The sequence below is a fragment of the Hibiscus syriacus genome, unplaced genomic scaffold (genome assembly GCF_006381635.1).
Source record: "Hibiscus syriacus cultivar Baekdansim isolate YM2019G1 unplaced genomic scaffold, ASM638163v2 tig00113548_pilon, whole genome shotgun sequence".
In the NCBI taxonomy this organism is placed as follows: Eukaryota; Viridiplantae; Streptophyta; class Magnoliopsida; order Malvales; family Malvaceae; genus Hibiscus; species Hibiscus syriacus.
Genome location: NW_024063465.1, coordinates 44087 through 64729, shown reverse-complemented (window position 1 = coordinate 64729; position 20643 = coordinate 44087). Strand labels below are relative to the sequence as shown.

Here is a 20643-nt window from a genome sequence, read left to right as displayed (position 1 = left end):
ACATATAATTTATATCACATATCTAATATTATTTGTATAATAAGTTAATCTATTTATTTAGTTAAATTTTACATAACTCCTATACCATAGTTTTCTTTAAGTATACTTCTTCTCTATAGCACTTATCTTATAGTTTGGTATTATCATTTATACTCAATTCCTTTCACTAATATATTATTCTCATATTACTCTATAGTATAATCTTATTTAACTCATCACCCTTCTCATGTAGTCATATAAATCTATTAGATTGATTCTTATAATTGATCATATATACTATGTAACATGTATGGTCGCCTATTAAATAACCTATTTCACATTCCCATGTAATCATATAGATAATTCATATTAATTCCTATAACTTTTCACAATACATGTATTCACACAAATCATTTAATACATACTATAATATATATCACATATACCCAAATCAAACATATGCATATGATCATAAATTCACGCATTCTAATATAGGAAGTAGACTCGTCGTAAGTCTTATTTCCATTAAACATCATAAACTAACTTGTATGCACTCACCTTGGCTTCACTAAGTTCTAATCCCCTTTTATGATTTCCTTTCTTCCGATCGAATCTTAACTTGATGGTCATCCCGGAACTCGTTCGTGCTCGATATCTACATATTTATACATTGATACATATCAATATCTAATTGATGTATTCTAATATGTCATTTCTTAGACCAAAAGAAAGACCTAATTCTATTTTCTCTTGAAGTACATCGGTACTGTAACACCCCCAACCCATACCCGACCCGGATATGAGTCAGAGATACTACATTGACTTTAAAACACAATTCTTAATAAATAATAGTAAAATGTTTGTACTTGTATTAAGAAAATACAATAATATACATACTGTAATATAAGTTTACCAAAATATTCAGAGCATACACAACTTAACCCTTTAATTACATGCCAACTGTCATTTACATAACAAAATGACCTACTGATTAAGTTGCTTCTGATCTGATGGTTGCAGGAGTAATACTGTCAAGCTGCTTCACCTGTCTCTTCTATTTTCCTCGGATCCTACGTGTGAAACACTCACACGCTAAGTCATCGACTTAGTGAGGCAACAATAATAAGGCAATGTAATGTAATGAAAATGTCAGGATCATATGAGATGAGATGCAAACATGTAACTAATCAATGTAGTATACTTCATCAATATCCATACCTGTAAGCGGATGACTGTAACATTCATTATTCTGTATTATAAGTTTATTGGCCCATGATAGCATATTGAGAACCTAAGGTATTGAGTAATGTGAGGTTGTGCACTATGCTGTCACCACAGCTCGTATAAATGCACCGAAGTGCCCGTAGAATTGCACCGAAGTGCCCGTAGAATTGCACCGAAGTGCCCGTAGAATTATGTCCATAAGGACCACGTAGAATTCCTTAAGAATCATATACATATACTATGGATCAAGTATGTGTCTTTCTAGACTTCACACAGGTTCCAAAGGATATACATATGTCCTAAAGAACCGAGTATACCCTCTACCCTTGGCATGCCAACTATACCTATAGTTCTCATCTACATAACATGGGCTTATACATTTCCCGTAGTTCATATCACGTAAACATAGGATTTCCATACCTTTAACACATAGGCATATCATTTACATACCTTTATCACATAGTGCATAGAACTTTTCTGCATATTCATGTCATGTAATACATATAATATGAATTCATGTCATGTAATACATTTAATACAAATTCATGTCATGTATCATAATATGAAATGTAATCATATGTCAAAATATGGAATCTAGACTTATCACAAGTCTAGAACTAAACATACTACTATATTCATACTATGCATATGCACTCACCTATACTTCTTTGCCTTTTCCTCGATCGATTCTACTTGTAGATTGTTCCCGAACTCGAGTAGGCTCGGTATCTACATAAACATAATTTTTAAGATGATCATCAGATGTCTATGTCTTGCAATTAAGCTTTAATAGCTTACTAATTTAAAGAATTTATAGCTTAGTCTTGCTTTCTTTTCTTTCTTCTTCTTTTTCTCATGGGGGAATCGGTTCCCCCCCCTGGGGTATCGGTTCCCCTATAGCATTCTGGAATTTCTTATACGATGAGGGGGTATCGGTCCCCCCCCCCTGGGGGTATCGATTCCCCTCTTGCATTCTGGAAATTCATTTCGTTGAAGGGGTATCGGTTCCCCTTGAATGGGTACCGATTCCCCTAGCCCGAAAATCCTAATTTGAGCTTGGAAATCATCTAATTTCAGCTCAAACATACTTATTTCAATCCCTTTAACACTCTTAGCTCTCATACACTTACTTAAACTAATTATTAACCATTCAATACCTCTAAAACTAAGAAAACTCCTCATCCATATAGAATTGAAGAATCTTACTCCAATTTCAACTTGTTCTAATTTCAATTCTATTACTTCATACTTCTTAATTAGCTTATTGACAAGTCAAAAATCTGATTCAAACATCAAAAACTCATTCCTATCAAGATTTCATCTAAAAACTCATTTTCCAAATCCTTCTCTAAATCACTTATCTTGTTGTTTTAATGTCCTATAAGCTTTCCTTTAGCTTATATAACATCTAAGCTTCCATTTGAAATCTTAAAACATCAAAGAACTACCAAGTTCAGATTCTTACCTTAATTGCAAGCCACACGCTGAGAGAAGGGAAAAGAAGAAAATAAGGAAGAAGGAAGAAGAAATGGGAGGGTTCTGGAACCTATGCCACACGTGGGTCTCATATATCCCATAACATTTTATTTAATTAAAAAATTTCCTTGCAAATGACCATTTGGTCCTCACCTTAATCTCATATTTACCAACCTTTATTTTTAAACTATATAATTGTTCTACTTTAATCATCAAATGTTGTAACTTTGCAATTTAATCACTAACCCGGCATGGAGGATGTTACAAATCTCTCCCCCTTAAGAAAATTCGTCCTCGAATTTTCATTGCACGAACAAATGAGGGTATTGATGTCGCATATCCTCTTCACGCTCCCACGTTGCTTCTTCTACTCTGTGATTTCTCCACAATACTTTGACCAAAGGAATTATCTTATTCCTCAATTGCTTAACTTCATGTGCTAAGATTTGAATCGGTTCTTCCTCATAAGTCAAGTCAGGACGAACCTCAATCTCTTCTGGTGTCACGATATGAGAAGGGTCAGATCTATATCTTCGAAGCATTGAAACGTGAAAAACATCATGTATCTTTTCCATCCCAGGTGGTAAAGTTAGCTGATATGCTACAGGTCCTACTCTCTTTACAATCTCATATGGTCCAATAAACCGAGGACTCAATTTTCCTTTCCGACCAAATCTCAACACCTTCTTCCATGGAGACACTTTTAAAAACACCTTATCTCCAACTTGAAATTCAATTTCTTTCCTTTTAAGATCAGAATAGGACTTTTGCCGATCAGAGGCCACTTTGAGGTTATGCTGAATTTCTCGAACTTTCTGTTCTACATCTTGAATTAAATCCGGACCAAGAACACTTCGGTCTTTGAGTTCATACCAATTTAATGGAGTACGACATTTTCTTCCATATAATGCTTCATATGGGGCCATCTTTATACTAGACTGATAACTATTGTTGTAAGCGAACTCTGCCAGCGGTAAATACTTTTCCCATGATCCTTTAAATTCCATTACGCATGCTCTCAACATATCTTCCAATATCTGAATAGTTCTCTCTGATTGCCCATCAGTCTGAGGATGAAAAGCCGTACTAAAGTTTAAACGAGTCCCCAACGCTCCATGCAAAGATTTCCAGAATCTAGAAGTGAATCGAGGGTCTCGATCAGAGACTATGGAAACAGGTACTCCATGCAATCTAATAACTTCTCTAATATACAGCTCTGCATACTTTTCCATAGAGAAATCCGTTCTAACAGGGAGAAAATGCGCTGACTTAGTTAATCGATCAACAATTACCCAGATTGATTCTCTTTTGTTCGGAGTCAAGGGTAACCCCGAAACAAAATCCATCATAACATTTTCCCACTTCCATTGAGGAATGAACAGCGGTTGCAATAATCCTGATGGAACTTGATGCTCGGCTTTGACTTGTTGACATATCAAACATTTAGACACAAATTCTGTGATGCTTCGCTTCATCCCTGACCACCAAAATCGATCCTTCAAATCCATATACATCTTGGTTCCACCCGGGTGCATCGTTAACGGACTGCAATGAGCCTCTGTTAATATCTCCTTCTTCAAGTCGTCATTGTCGGGTATTACTATTCTTCCTTTACAATAAAGATTTCCATTTGACTTAATCTCAAAGTCTTTAATCTCTTTGTTCTTTACTTGCTCAATTCTTTTCAAACACATTTCATCTTTACCTTGCAATTCTCCTATTCGTTCCAACCATGTTGGTCTAAGGGTTAATTCTGCACACAGACCACCGTCTCCCGTTAAAGATAATCTTGCATCCATAGCTCGTAAAGCTGCAAACGTCTTTCTACTCAGAGCATCTGCTACCACATTAGCCTTTCCGGGATGATAGTCAATTATCACATCGTAATCCTTTAAGAACTCTACCCATCTACGTTGCCTCAAATTCAATTCTTTTTGAGTCATCAGGTACTTCAGGCTCTTATGATCCGTATATAAGTAGCAACGTTCCCCATAAAGATAATGACGCCAAATCCTGAGAGCGAATACTACAGCAGCCATTTCTAGATCATGTGTGGGGTAATTCCTTTCATGTGGTTTCAACTGTCTCGATGCGTACGCTACCACTTTTCCTTCTTGCATTAGTACACACCCCAACCCGTTATGGGATGCGTCACTGTATACAACAAAATTCTTGCCAGATTCCGGTTGAACCAATATCGGAGTTTCCGTCAGAATTCTCTTTAAAGCTTCGAAGCTTTCTTTACATTCAGAAGTCCAAACAAAGGATACGTTCTTTCTCATTAGCTTTGTTAGAGGCAGCACAATCATCGAAAAATTCTTAACGAATCTTCGATAGTACCCGGCAAGTCCCAGAAAACTCCGAACTTCAGACACATTCTTAGGAACTTCCCAATCCATTATAGCTTTAACCTTTTGAGGGTCTACTCTAATCCCAACTGCCGAGATCACATGCCCCAGGAAAATAACTTCCTTTAACCAGAACTCACATTTGGACAATTTGGCATACAACTTTTTATCTCTTAAAATTTGCAAGACGATCCTCAGATGTGTGCTATGCTCTTCATGGGATTTCGAATACACCAGTATGTCATCAATAAAGACAACAACAAAACTGGTCCAGATAGGGCTGAAAAATCCTGTTCATGAGATCCATGAAAGCAGCAGGTGCATTCGTTACTCCGAATGGCATTACGATGAATTCATAATGACCATATCTCGTTCTGAAAGCTGTCTTCGGAATATCTTTCTCCTGGATCTTCAATTGATGATAACCCGAACGTAGATCAATCTTTGAAAATACCGAAGCTCCTTTTAGTTGATCAAACAAGTCATCAATGCGCGGAAGGGGATACTTGTTCTTGATGGTCACCTTATTGAGCTGTCGATAGTCAATGCAAAGACGCATTGATCCATCCTTCTTTTTAACAAATAACACCGGAGCTCCCCAAGGCGATACACTTGGTTGGATAAATCCCCTTCTCTAGCAATTCTTGTAATTGATTCTTTAACTCTTGCAATTCCTTCGGAGCCATTCGATAAGGTGCCATTGCAATCGGAGCTGTTCCCGGCATTATTTCAATTTGAAATTCTACCTCTCTATCCGGAGGTAATCCTGGCAATTCAGCAGGAAAAACATCAGGGAACTCTCGAACTATTGAAATTTCCTCTAACCTTTTCTCTTGAGCTCTTGAATCAATCACATTTGCCAGAAAACCCTGACATCCTTGTAGCAATAATTTCTTGGCAGACATCACTGATATTACATTCGCTAACGGATTAAACCTTTCACTGCTCACACTTATCTCTATTCCGTCTGGACTTTTCAGAGTTACCTTTTTCAATCTGCAACTAACATCTCCATAATACCGGAACAACCAATCCATTCCCAGAATCACTTCAAACTCGTCAAAGGGTAATTCCATCAGATTAGCAGGGAATTCAATTCCCTGAATCTTTATGGGACACCCCTTACAAACTTTATTCACCCGGGCACTCTGGCCTAACGGAGTCGTTACTATAATCTCATTACTCGTAGCTTCTAAGGGAATCCCCAACTCCTTTACTAACTTACTTGTAATATAAGAATAATTAGAACCCGGATCAATCAGTACCAATACTAATTTATCATACAACTGAAAAGTACCTGCTATAATATCAGGGTCATCACGGTCTTCACTTGTCTTTAGGTTGTATACTCGAGCAGTGGATCGAACTTCAGGTTGAGCAGAGAATTCAGACGGGTTCCTTCCTCTGCCTCTTCCTCGTCCTCTTTGTGAGAAAGAACCAGCTCTTCCAGATGGTGCCGGCTCACCCATAATCAATGGACAATCACGGACAAAATGTCCGGCCTCTCCACATCGAAAACAAGTCCCAGCTGCCATACGACAAGTTCCGTAATGGTTTTTCCCACACTGCTGACACTGTCTCCCTTGACTCGGAGTAGATCTCCCAACACCAGATTCCACTGACTGCGTCTGTCTAGGTCTTGTCTGACTTGCTCCCTAGCAGACGATGCAACTGATTCTGATCTAGCTTGTGATCGAAATCCCGAGTCTCTTCCCCTTTTTGTTGGTGTTGAACCAGAATAAGTAGTCGTCCTCTTTGATGTCTGAACTCTCGAGTCCCCAAATATTTCATTCTGAGCCCTTTCAAGAGCTTTTGCACGATTGATCACCTCCTGGAACGAGGACAGGTTTAATACTATCAACATTTCTTTAAGTCTAGGGCGCAAGCCCTCCACGAACCACTCGCAAGCATCTTTTTCAGTAGGCACAAGCTCAGCTGCAAACCTGCTCAGCTTATTAAACTCACATTCGTACTCATACACAGAGCGGCTCATCTGCTTCAAACTCATAAATTCCTGCTTCATTTGGCGGATAAACTGATCTCCAATATACTTGCTTTTAAATTCATCTAAAAACAAAGACCAAGTCAACTGGTCGGTTGACATCCTCATGGTGACATTCGTCCACCATATCCTTGCCTGACCCCTTAATAAAGACACAGCTCCATCTAATTTCTCCACTTCGGAACAGTGGAGACCATCTAACATGATTTTCAAATCATTCAACCAAAGATCCGCTGACACTGGACCTTCCTCAGCTTCTCCCTTAAATTCGGGAGCTCCTAAACTTCTCAATTCTTTTGCTACATTAATTCTTGGAGTTAGTGGAGCAGGAGGTTGAAGACGCGTCAGAATAGCGTCTAACGTTCTGAAGAACGTATCTTGATCTTGCACAGGCACTCCTTGAGATGCCTGTTCTTCACCGTGCCTGGCCAGGGCAGGTGAATTACTGCTTTCAGCATGCCTATCTTCTCCCGCTTCACTTCGGGAGCTATTATGTCCGGACATCTAATAAGAATAAACACATTGTTCTATTAGCAAAACAGCATACTCATACTATACCAGATCAGAAGTTCTCGCTATTAGTTGGCATGTATTCCATTTACAGACTCCATAGACTCTGGTTTATGCCTAGAATCGGCTAAACCATAGCTCTGATACCATTAAATGTAACACCCCCAACCCATACCCGACCCGGATATGAGTCAGAGATACTACATTGACTTTAAAACACAATTCTTAATAAATAATAGTAAAATGTTTGTACTTGTATTAAGAAAATACAATAATATACATACTGTAATATAAGTTTACCAAAATATTCAGAGCATACACAACTTAACCCTTTAATTACATGCCAACTGTCATTTACATAACAAAATGACCTACTGATTAAGTTGCTTCTGATCTGATGGTTGCAGGAGTAATACTGTCAAGCTGCTTCACCTGTCTCTTCTATTTTCCTCGGATCCTACGTGTGAAACACTCACACGCTAAGTCATCGACTTAGTGAGGCAACAATAATAAGGCAATGTAATGTAATGAAAATGTCAGGATCATATGAGATGAGATGCAAACATGTAACTAATCAATGTAGTATACTTCATCAATATCCATACCTGTAAGCGGATGACTGTAACATTCATTATTCTGTATTAATAAGTTTATTGGCCCATGATAGCATATTGAGAACCTAAGGTATTTGAGTAATGTGAGGTTGTGCACTATGCTGTCACCACAGCTCGTATAAATGCACCGAAGTGCCCGTAGAATTGCACCGAAGTGCCCGTAGAATTGCACCGAAGTGCCCGTAGAATTATGTCCATAAGGACCACGTAGAATTCCTTAAGAATCATATACATATACTATGGATCAAGTATGTGTCTTTCTAGACTTCACACAGGTTCCAAAGGATATACATATGTCCTAAAGAACCGAGTATACCCTCTACCCTTGGCATGCCAACTATACCTATAGTTCTCATCTACATAACATGGGCTTATACATTTCCCGTAGTTCATATCACGTAAACATAGGATTTCCATACCTTTAACACATAGGCATATCATTTACATACCTTTATCACATAGTGCATAGAACTTTTCTGCATATTCATGTCATGTAATACATATAATATGAATTCATGTCATGTAATACATTTAATACAAATTCATGTCATGTATCATAATATGAAATGTAATCATATGTCAAAATATGGAATCTAGACTTATCACAAGTCTAGAACTAAACATACTACTATATTCATACTATGCATATGCACTCACCTATACTTCTTTGCCTTTTCCTCGATCGATTCTACTTGTAGATTGTTCCCGAACTCGAGTAGGCTCGGTATCTACATAAACATAATTTTTAAGATGATCATCAGATGTCTATGTCTTGCAATTAAGCTTTAATAGCTTACTAATTTAAAGAATTTATAGCTTAGTCTTGCTTTCTTTTCTTTCTTCTTTTTCTCATGGGGGAATCGGTTCCCCCCCTGGGTATCGGTTCCCCTATAGCATTCTGGAATTTCTTATACGATGAGGGGGTATCGGTCCCCCCCCTTGGGGGTATCGATTCCCCTCTTGCATTCTGGAAATTCATTTCGTTGAAGGGGTATCGGTTCCCCTTGAATGGGTACCGATTCCCCTAGCCCGAAAATCCTAATTTGAGCTTGGAAATCATCTAATTTCAGCTCAAACATACTTATTTCAATCCCTTTAACACTCTTAGCTCTCATACACTTACTTAAACTAATTATTAACCATTCAATACCTCTAAAACTAAGAAACTCCTCATCCATATAGAATTGAAGAATCTTACTCCAATTTCAACTGTTCTAATTTCAATTCTATTACTTCATACTTCTTAATTAGCTTATTGACAAGTCAAAATCTGATTCAAACATCAAAACTCATTCCTATCAAGATTTCATCTAAAAACTCATTTTCCAAATCCTTCTCTAAATCACTTATCTTGTTGTTTTAATGTCCTATAAGCTTTCCTTTAGCTTATATAACATCTAAGCTTCCATTTGAAATCTTAAAACATCAAAGAACTACCAAGTTCAGATTCTTACCTTAATTGCAAGCCACACGCTGAGAGAAGGAAAAGAAGAAAATAAGGAAGAAGGAAGAAGAAATGGGAGGGTTCTGGAACCTATGCCACACGTGGGTCTCATATATCCCATAACATTTTATTTAATTAAAAATTTCCTTGCAAATGACCATTTGGTCCTCACCTTAATCTCATATTTACCAACCTTTATTTTTAAACTATATAATTGTTCTACTTTAATCATCAAATGTTGTAACTTTGCAATTTAATCACTAACCCGACATGGAGGATGTTACAGGTACATTCTACAGTGTATCGATGCAACCCTTAACATGTGCATCGATGCACTACCCATGCATCGGTACACAAATCACCTTCGATGTTTCAATCTTAAGGGGTGTATCGATGCACTCCTTATGCATCGATGCACTAATTGCATTCGATGTTTCCATTTTTAATGGGTGCATCGATGCACTAATTGCATTTGATGTTTCCATTTTTAATGGGTGCATCGATGTTCTTCATGTGCATCGATACACACTGAACAATTTCTGGAAATTTACCCTTGATGCATCGGTACATGTTGAATGTGTACCGATGCACACTGGTCTAGTATTCTAATTTATGCACGAAAATCACTCAACTTAGCTCAATAGTGCCATAATTCAACCCATTTCATATCCTTAACTTACATACTCTTACTTAAACCACTTAGTACCCATTTATCACATCTTAAACCTCAAAATCCTATCCACCTCTGGGATTCAAAAATTAAACTCATTTTTTCAACATGTTCTAAGTCCATTTATAACACCTCATATCTCTTGATTAAGTTGAGGACAAGTCAAATCTCACTTCCAATGCTTATTATGAACTCTATTCCAAGATTTCATTTTTCTACCTCATTTCTTAAATTCTTCATATACTCCTCATTTTGTGGATTTAAGATAACCTAAGTTTTCCTTAAGCTTAGTTATCATAAAATGATCATAACCCATTCTTAAATTCAATTAAATATCTACCAACAAGAAATCTTACCTTTGCTCTTGGCTTTCACACGTGAAAAAGAAAGGAGAAGAAGAGAACTCTGGAAACTAGAACCTTGTCTCTCTTCATTTCCACGTGTTATATCCTATGTAAAGGAGGAAAAAATCTTTCTTGTGGAATTACTATTATACCCTTAAACATTTCCATAATTATCATCTAATCCAATAAAGAATTATTCCTATTTAAGTCATTGAACTTTTAACTTGTTTCGAAATCGAGCACATAATTTTCAAAATTTACAATTTAGTCACTTACCCTGATTTCAGAATGTTACATAGAAGATACCTCTAAATCTTCATGAGTGGTCGTTAGGTATAGGTTGACTACTTCATCATCATTGGAGTAATCTTCATCACTCCAAGCTGTCACATATGCCTTCTTCTTGGAAGATCCCTTCTTTCTTAGAAGGGGACAATCATACTTGACATGTCCTATTCTTTGATAATTAAAACATATCGGGGGACTCTTCTTCTTGGTTGATTCATGCTTTACTTCCTTGGAAGTCATGAATCTCTTTAACTCTTTTAAGAGCTTGATCATCTCATCTTCTTGTTCATCATCGTCTTCATCCACCTCATCACTTGAATCTTGATAGCTTTCATTGGTGGATTTGAAGGCAATGCCTACCTCATTATTCTTCTTCTTGTTTTTCTTTTCTTCCCTTTTTTCATCTTCCTTCACCATCATCTCATGAGTGAGAAGGGAACCAATTAGCTCATCGAGAGTGAGAGACTTTAGGTTTCTTGCTTCGATAATGGTCGTCTTCTTCGATTGCCACTCTTTTGGAAGATAGTAGATCATCTTCTTCACAAGCTTCTCATTAGGGATTACTTCTTCATATCCCTTGAGACCGTTGACAATCACGGAAAATCTATCCGTCATAGATTTGATGTCTTCATCGGGTTTCATCTTGAAGTTCTCGTAGCTATGGTTTAGAAGACTTTTCTTTGATTCTCTCACTTCGTCGGTTCTTTCATGAGTGATTTGGAGCTTGTCCCAAATCTATTTGGCACTGAAACAAAATGAGATTCTTCCATATTCATTTGGGCCTAAAGCATAAAAGAGAATATGTATAGCCTTAGAATTAAACTAGAACTTTTTCTGCTTTTCTTTGCTCTAATCGTTGTACTTACCGGGTGGAAAGGAGTAACCGTTCATGATTGAGTTCCAAGCTCCTATATCATAGGCTTGAATAAAGTACATCATCTTATTCTTCCAATGAGCATAATTTGCTCCATATAAGAAGGATAGCTTGTTGAGCGGTTGTGATTCCATAATAGGTATATCTTCAAGGTAATAAGCACCGGAGGTTGAAGCTATTTCTTTGTCGGTTGCGTCAGGAATTGGTAGAGCTTCTTCGAGGATCGTCTAAAGGATGTTAAGACTTCTAACGAGTTAGGCTTTGATATCAATTATTGGGATTTTTGAAAGCTCGAATCGACAACCGGAATCGTTTGCCAAGAGGGGTCGGGACGATTTTTGTGTTTAGGGAGTAAGGAGATTGAAAGATAAAGAATTGCACAGCGATTTATAGTGATTCGACTTTCTCAACCAAAGTCTACGTCCACTACCTTAGCTTCTCACCAAGGATTTTCTAACAAATTCACTAATTTGTTCTTTCTTTTGAGGACAAAGAGGTAACCTTACAACTTCCTAGTTTTTCTATGCTAAACTAGAACCTTTCTCTAGCTTTTACACGGGATAAGCTATAACATTTCCCCTTTACAAAAGGATAAAAGATGTAAACAAGAAAACCTCTCTAAGGTAGGTGTTTACAAGAATTAAGCTCACAAGAACAAAATATTTACAAGAGAAAGATGAAATAAGATTGAAGAACTTTTCTCTTGTGTTTGATTGCTTGGGTAGTTGTTCTCTTGTTTCTTCAAGTGTCCTTAGCTTGTATTTATAACTTGGAATGTGTTTGAAGTCGTATATAGCCGTTGGGATGTTTTAGAGCCGTTTGGGGTTAAATTTCCTGCAAAATAAGGCTATCCCGTACAGGGGGTATCGGTACTCCTTAATAAGGTATCAATACCTCTTCATAAAATTCAAATTTTATGACCGTTGGGCTGTGTGAACAGTGATGGTATCGGTACCTGTAGCAGGGTATCGATACCCTTTTTACATTCTGGAATTTTTGAGCCTCAGATACTGTTCATTACTGTTCAAACAGTATTGGTACTGTTCAAACAGTATCGACACTATTTATACAATAAATTACTATTCATAAAAACGTTTTTGTGCTCAATTCCAAATTAAATGAGCTTTGAATTATTTTTGTAAACTTTAAAAAAATTAATTCAAGTCCAAAATATTTTGCCTTTAAATTTGTTATATCGAAACATAATTCAACATATATGATATGATCTTCTTCAAGTGTATGTTATAATTTCCTAGCTTTATTCCTCGAATCTCTTTGAACCTACGTGTAAAATAATCACACGCTAAGTCGTTGACTTAGTGAGGCATAATGAGTATAAAAATAATAAAATATTTGCTTAACATTTGCAAGAAACATTATATATGGAAACCAATATACCTTTCATACATATACTTATAATCTTATACACTGTTCAGTTTATATCAATGTGTTTAAAGAGCCCAACGCATATTAGTGAGAACTCAAGGTATGTGAGTACATTGAGGTTGTGCACTATAATTTGCAGTCGAAAATGTCGCATAGAATTTGCACCGAAGTTCCACATAGATTTGTCCCGAAGGACCGAATATAATTTGTCTTGAATGACCACATAGAATTGTCCCGAAGGACCACGTAGAACCCTCAACTCTTGGCATACCAACTATACTTCTAATTCTCATACATATACTTTGGACTTTAACTATGTAATTATTTTTCATTACATGATTCAAAGTATCTCTTATCCATGTAGAACACATTCTCATATAACATTTTTCACGTATAACACATTCACACACAAATAAAAATCAAAACAATACTTTGGAAAATACAATTCATATAAAACATCATAAAATATTACATAAAATAAATAAAATTATTTTCGATAAAAAACCTTCGAGGTTGGCTTATCACAAGTCGTCCTCAAATCTAATATGAAATACATAAGTTGCACTCACCTTTGCCTCACGTAAGTCCTAAACAAAATCCTTTTAACTTTCGTCCAATCTCTTTACTACGTTGCTTCGATCGATACACTTTCGATCCAAATCTACACATCAACATGTCCAAGATAAATACCGAATCTCAATGAACTTCTAACCAATTAACATTTACATAAACGAAATAAAACATCTAATTTAGCATTTTCGACTGAATAGTATCGATACTCTATCCACATACCGATATTTCTCTTATATGGTACCGATACCTACTTCAGTATCGATACCATTTTGGCATTATGAAATTTCATCTTTAATTACAGTATCGATACCTTACCCTTGGTATTGATACCTCCACATTAGTATCGATACTACTTCAATTAGTATCGTTATTGTTCATCTGATTCATACATTTTCCCTTCAATTTAACCTTGTAGTATCGGTACTGTTCTTCCAGTAGCGATACCCTTGCCCAGAATTCACTTATTTTAATTCAAACTTTACCCAAAATTCACTTAAATCTCTTACCCTTAACTATATTCATGTCCTCAAACTCATTATCACTTATCCCAACTAACTTACATCTATAAATCCCCTTTTAACATCCAAATTTCTCCATAGAACACTTAAAACTAAAAATCATACTCAACCTTCAAACATGTTTCCAATCATTTCTAATACTTCTAATTACTTATTCAAACCTTTGACAAGTCAAATATGCCTTTAAAATCCAATTACTAACCAAATTTCATCAATTCATTTAAAAACCCATTTTATTAATTCACCAATAATCCCTCAATCACTTAGTTTCTATTCATCCTTAAGGTTTCCTTAAGCTTCTATACCAACAAATATTCAAAACCAACCCAAAAATGAAAGAAATAACCAACTTTAAAAGCATTCATCTTAGTAATAGAGGTTTACGGTGGAAGAGAAGAAGAGAAGATAACCAAAGTGTTCCAGACTTTTCCTTCCCTTATCTCTATTTCCCACATGCTAAATATCTTTAACAAAAGAATATTAAATTTATTTCCTGTTGAAAGACCATAATACCCTTCCATTCTTCAATATTTGATAATAAGTCCTAGACACAAATTTCTAAAATTAGTCATTAAACTTTTCAACTTATCAAATTTAACTGCTAAATTTTAAATCCTTACATTTTAGTCACTGACTTGATGTTTGGGGTATTACATGAAGGCATTCACAATCTTGTGCATCAGAGTTATTTAAGATTTCAAGTATAAAAAGAGTGATTCCATTACTCAAACAAACAGAGGTATTCCAGACGTTTTGGTTCTTAGAGAATTCTCATTAATTTAACTCAATAAGGATAGAGTGGTGAATTTGGGTATTCAAGATTATGTATTGTAATATCAGGATTTCAAGTCTGATTGAACTACAAATCCCAATACTGCGATACTTGTTAATCATTAGGACCATGATATTTCACTATTATTCACTTCTTATTACTGACTGCATCAGCTGATCTGATCAATATCAGAATCATCCTTGATCAGTTCTTGAGGAGACGAATAGGTATTCCGTTGGTATTTATTTCATTTCCACATTGTAATAGTATCTCAAAAAGTCCGACGCCTTGGGTCGCGCTCCATAACCTTTAGAGGAAGTACATTATTTAGGTTAATCGATGTTCCCATAGTCTATCCAATGATATTCACTTAATCTCAGTCTTAAAGGTAATTAGGTCATCTTATTATTTGGGGTTATTTTAGTCATTTTTTGGGTCCATACATATTAGTTGTTTCAAAAATTGAGAATAATCCATCATTTCAATACTTTAGTGACGTGACACACTTCAAGTAATCTAATCTTCAAATGATTATTCAAAAATAAAGGGATCACTGTATTAAGAATTTCCAAATGTAAAAGTTTATTTTTGAGGTTTTTCAAATATTACCATGAATTTAATCGGTGATTCTAAGGTTCAAGCGAATCAAAATTGGAGTTCTCAGGTCATCTCCATTATCATAGCTATCCATATTTCTTTTTACATTTTAAGCGTATTATCGTCATTCTATTCAATTCTGTTAGTGGCATTACTTTCGATAAATTAGGCTTCAAAGTATTCTAGTTCCTTTAGAGTTCAGGGTATTTTGGTCATTTGAACATTTGAGGTTATTTTAGTTATTTCGTAACTAGAGGACATTTCGGTAATTCCTTTCAATCTAAATAATATGCACTTTTTCTGATAATTGGCAAGTATGTCATTTTTGGGTTATTTTTCACTATTAGGGGAAGTCTTGGTCTTTTACAGTACAAGGGTATTTTTGTAATTTTACCCCATAGGGCTATTTTTGGTAATTTATTATCCAAATATTTCCGGTATTTAACCTTTAAATAAATTAATCAAAATTTTACGGATCTTGAAGTCAATTCATTTATTAATGAATCACTGAACATATAATTATTTCTGATCAATCTTATAGTTTCTTATGCGAGCCATCTGAGTTTTATACAGTTTATTATCTTTTTACCGAAATTCTATTCAAGTCCAAAAATAATTAATTTTGCCCAAAGGACCAATCATTTCATAGATGCAGTTTCCAATTATCTACAAGTTCTGGAAAGAATACAAAAGGTAGTAAAGTAGTACCTCAGTTTTCGTGCTCCATCGATCGGACATTTAAACTCCATTCAATCACTCTCGAACTTGAATTTAACGTCCAATAATTCCTCGGATACATAGCAACTGAATTTACGTCAGAAAATGAACTTACTTGAAAAACCAAATTGAATCCGAAGATAAAACATTGAAAAACGACTTACCAAGTGTAAATTTGGCAAATCGGACTTCGAAATCGAACTCAAGACGTCGAAAATCATAAAATATGACTTTTCAAAAAATTTAACCTTTTGGGTCAAAGTCAACGATCAACAGTCAAATTCAATGGGTCAAAGTCAACGGGTTGACTCGAACGAGTTGACTCAGCTCAAGTTGACTTAGTTGGGTCAAATAAACCCGGTTCAGACCGATTCAAGGCAGTCCGATCCACCTGGACTGTTTCTAGAAGACACCATGGTTGGGCAAGAGCCCTACGCGCGTACAGCGGCGTGTGGTGTTGCGTGACGGCGGCGACGGGCTCAGGGTGGTCGGTTGATTACTCCACTAGCTACTACACACCATTTTAACCAGAATTAAGCTAAAAATATCAACCAAACGAAGCCAAAATAACCAAAAACATACAGGACTTACCCACACTAGCGATGGAGGGAAATCGGCTGCGACACAATGACTCTTTGGTTGGGCCTTGACCGGGAAGGTGCGGGGAGTCTAACTGAGGTGGCAGTGAGGTGAGATAAAGTCCGAGGTGACCGAAATTCGTGAAAAATCGAGGCGACGGTGGGAATTTTTGGCAATGCTTTGGTAGGTTTTCCACGGCAAATGGCAGTCGCTTCCGACAATCTGATGGGTGGATTCTGATCGGGATTCGATGGTGTTTCGCATAGGGGGTCGGTGTCATTCACCGACAAGCGGAGACAGAGGAGTGGCGAGGGGTTTTGAATGACTACTAACTTGGCCAAACAGGTGCCGATTCCAATGAGAAAACTAACGGGGTTGGGTTATGGGAGGCTGTCGGTTCGTTTGTTGGTGTCAGAACACCACAACAGCGGCCGAAACGAACGAGTCGGCGGTTACTGATTTGAGGATGGGGTTGGGTTTAAGACAAATTTGGATTTTCTGAAAACTTTTGAGGTTTGATTCCTATTTTTGGGGATTAAAAATTCCTACCATAAACCTAAAAAATATATTTTTACCCAATCACATCAGCTATAGTAACTTATCTTATATGGTAAGGTTAAGTGGAAGGTTCAAGAAAGCATGGGTTCAAAACCTTTGAATCACTTCAATTAATTTTATTTTCTTTTACCAGCCAAGGAAAAAGGGTAGAATCAGGGTTTAAGTCCTTGAACTTTCTTAGAAACTTAAATAATATCCTATTATTTTAAAATTTCATAATTTAGTCCTCAAATTAACTTAATTTAATCCATTAATTAACCTCACTATTTTTGGGGTGTAACAGTTAATTTATTAAATTAAATTCAAATTATGACCACATTAAGAGCATAAATAAATTTTAAAGACTAAATGTAAAAATATACCAATGTTTTTACTATCACATCAATAATTTTGTCAGCTGTTAACGGCTAGTGACTTAATTGACAACAATTAAATAATTTGATGGTCTGATTGACAAAACCAAAAGATCAATGACAAAAATAAAATAATTAAATAATTAAGTGATCAATAATATAATTTAGTCTTATAAAAATAAAATAAAACTCTAGACCCAGCTCATTCAGTCTTCCTTGGCGACCGAGTTTGTGAGTGATAGTGTTGGAGGAAAAAAATACAAGATCTCTTTCTACCAGTCTTTGTAATGCTCATGGAAAATCAATTAAAGATTTCTTGTTAATAATTAGTAGAGGCAAGTTTTTAACTTTCGGGAAAAGATGCGTCGGGAGATCTTGATTTTGTTACAGCCTCGGTGCCTCCTTCTCTTGACTGCCCTCTCGATTTTCCTCATTTTCGCTTTCTCGGGAGCTAAACGGGTGCGTTTCTTTAACTCTTTTCTCTTCATTCTAAATGTCATCTCTAGGATATGTCGAAATATGTAGCCTTTGGATCTGAATTTGGATTTTATTACTTGTTTCTTGTGTTTTGCTCTGTAGAACACATTTGATTTTCTATTTTGCTTTCATGAATTTGGCTGGTATCGTTCCGTTTTGATTCTTTTGATCTGTATGCAATTTCTTGTTTTGAGTATGTTTTATTTCAAATTTAATGACCCCCCCCTTTTTGATTCTTTTGATCTGTATGCAATTTCTTGTTTTGAGTATGTTTTATTTCAAATTCAATGATTCCCCCCCCCTTTTGAATGTGGTTTATCTCAGATTGAATACTCTAGTTATATGTTGCTTCATTTTTTGACAATTTTTAGTCTAGGATTAACTGAACATATTTGTGTTAGACACGTATCTATTATCTGATACTATTACTAACATCTAATTGACCAAGTCGGAGTAACATAGGCCTAGTTTAAAGCTCATTTCTTTTGAGGTATACTATTAAAATGTGAGCATTTGCTTGTTTCCAAATTTGAGCTTTGCAAGTGAAAGGCTTTTGTTCCTTCTCTGATGTGCTGTTTTAACAGGCTTGAGGCTGCAATTTCCTTTGATTTTTATCTAATATTTGCTTCGGTCTTCCTATCTCTGTAGATTACTCATACAATAGTTTGTATTAATTGATTCATACTAAATTGTCGATTAGGAAGAAGAGAAGGTTGTAGAAGAGGAGCATGAAATCACCCACAGAGTATACTTGGATGTCGATATTGACGGCCAGCGTGTAGGTACTACTCCTTAACTTTCCTACTTAAGAAACGATGAGAAGAAATCTTACTTGTCTCTTTTCAGTTTATATTTATATAATTGTGTTCTACAGGTCGGATCGTTATTGGATTGTATGGTGAAGTTGTACCCAAAACTGTTGGTATGTTTCAACCTTCTGGCCACTAGTTTTAGTTGCCAAAAAACTTAATTTTTTGAAACCATTGGCATGTGTACACGCTATTCTCAGCGTGGCCATATGTTGTCGTTGTTTTGTGTGGTTCGCTTACCTTTCAGCTAATTCGGGTGTATTAATTTTTCCTCTCCAATTGTTTCCATTTTCTTAAATGTACCGTAAAATGTTTCATCCATTGTTGAATTTGGATTTTATATTTATGCATATATGTTTAAGATTGCTGATGTTTTCTGCTTGCAGAAAATTTCAGGGCTTTGTGTACAGGTACATAACTTTTATCTACGTTAGTTATGTTCCATTGGAAAAGAAAATCAATTCCGAGTATTATTGGTAGGCAGTTTAAATTTTACATGGTAAATATGCTTAAATTCTTGCTTGAAAACTGCAGGAGAGAAAGGCAAGGGTGCTAAGGGGAAAGCACTTCATTATAAGGGAACACCATTCCATCGAATAATATCTGGATTCGTGGTTCAAGGTGGTGATATAATTCATGGTGATGGAAGGGGAAGTGAGTCTATATATGGTGGCACCTTTCGTGATGAGAGCTTTAAGATAAAGCATTCACATGCAGGTACTCTTACGTGTATTAATTTAACTGTTGATGGCACCTAAAAGCTTCAATGTTGTCTTGATTTTCTAGGTTCTTTCTTCAAATGGTAAAATTTTCTTCAAATATTCAGTTGCTTATCTCTTGATCTTTTTGCAGGTGTAGTTTCCATGGCTAATACAGGACCTGATTCCAATGGCTCTCAATTTTTTATCAGCACTGTCAAAGCCAGTTGGTAAGCTATATCCAAAAACTTTTTTTTGTGTGTAGAATCCTAATGCCAAGGCTTATAATCATTGAACAAAGCTTCGTATCGGTATGATCTTTTCAGGTTGGATGGGGAGCATGTTGTTTTCGGTAAGGTTATTCAGGGCATGGACATTGTGTATATGATTGAAGGGGGAGCCGGGACTTACAGTGGGAAACCTAGAAAGAAAGTTGTAATCGCCGACTCTAGAGAGATACCTAATAACAAATGGGATGAGGAAACATGAAGCTCTTGGTTATATAAAAACAAGATATATTTTCTTTTTTGTGTTTTGACTTTGCTGATTTCTTTCTAATATAATGGATTCATATTTTGCTCCATTATATCATTTGAACAAATTAGATCCAATACCAATTGCTCACCCTTTTTTTTAGTCACCATATGGGCAACTAGTATTATTAACACCAACGATTTCAAGCAATTCCAGGAAATGGGTGTGCTTTTGATAAATATTTGTTTGATGCATTGAAGCATTAATATATTTAGGTCGTAAATACCCGTAGGCCGTATTTGACACTATCTTCGGAAGACGCGATCAAAGAGAAAATAAACAATCATCTTTGTTATTCA

At 36.0% G+C, this 20643-nt stretch overlaps 1 protein-coding gene across 2 annotated transcripts; it reads left to right on the top strand.

Annotated features, from left to right (window-relative positions):
- Window positions 1–18057: 18057 nt before the first annotated feature.
- Window positions 18058–20393, top strand: LOC120186500 (peptidyl-prolyl cis-trans isomerase CYP21-1-like). Of its 2 annotated transcripts, XM_039190406.1 has the most exons (7): window positions 18060–18285; window positions 19004–19085; window positions 19178–19225; window positions 19499–19522; window positions 19647–19829; window positions 19965–20040; window positions 20137–20393. In XM_039190406.1, the coding sequence occupies exons 1-7, from the start codon at window positions 18187–18189 to the stop codon at window positions 20297–20299; spliced, it is 675 nt and encodes a 224-aa protein (XP_039046337.1). In that variant the 5' UTR covers window positions 18060–18186; the 3' UTR covers window positions 20300–20393. The 2 variants fall into 2 exon arrangements, with proteins under 2 accessions (XP_039046338.1, XP_039046337.1); XM_039190407.1 differs by lacking the exon at window positions 19178–19225 and having other exon boundaries at window positions 18058–18285.
- Window positions 20394–20643: the final 250 nt, after the last annotated feature.

What these genes read in the sequence shown, in the direction of transcription:
- LOC120186500 (XM_039190406.1), top strand. Translation starts at nt 18,187, where the DNA reads ATGCGTCGGGAGATCTTGATTTTGTTACAGCCTCGGTGCCTCCTTCTC. An exon ending in CTTTCTCGGGAGCTAAACGG is followed by an intron (nt 18,286 to 19,003) that starts GTGCGTTTCTTT and finishes ATTGTCGATTAG; the next exon opens with GAAGAAGAGAAGGTTGTAGA. An exon ending in TATTGACGGCCAGCGTGTAG is followed by an intron (nt 19,086 to 19,177) that starts GTACTACTCCTT and finishes TGTGTTCTACAG; the next exon opens with GTCGGATCGTTATTGGATTG.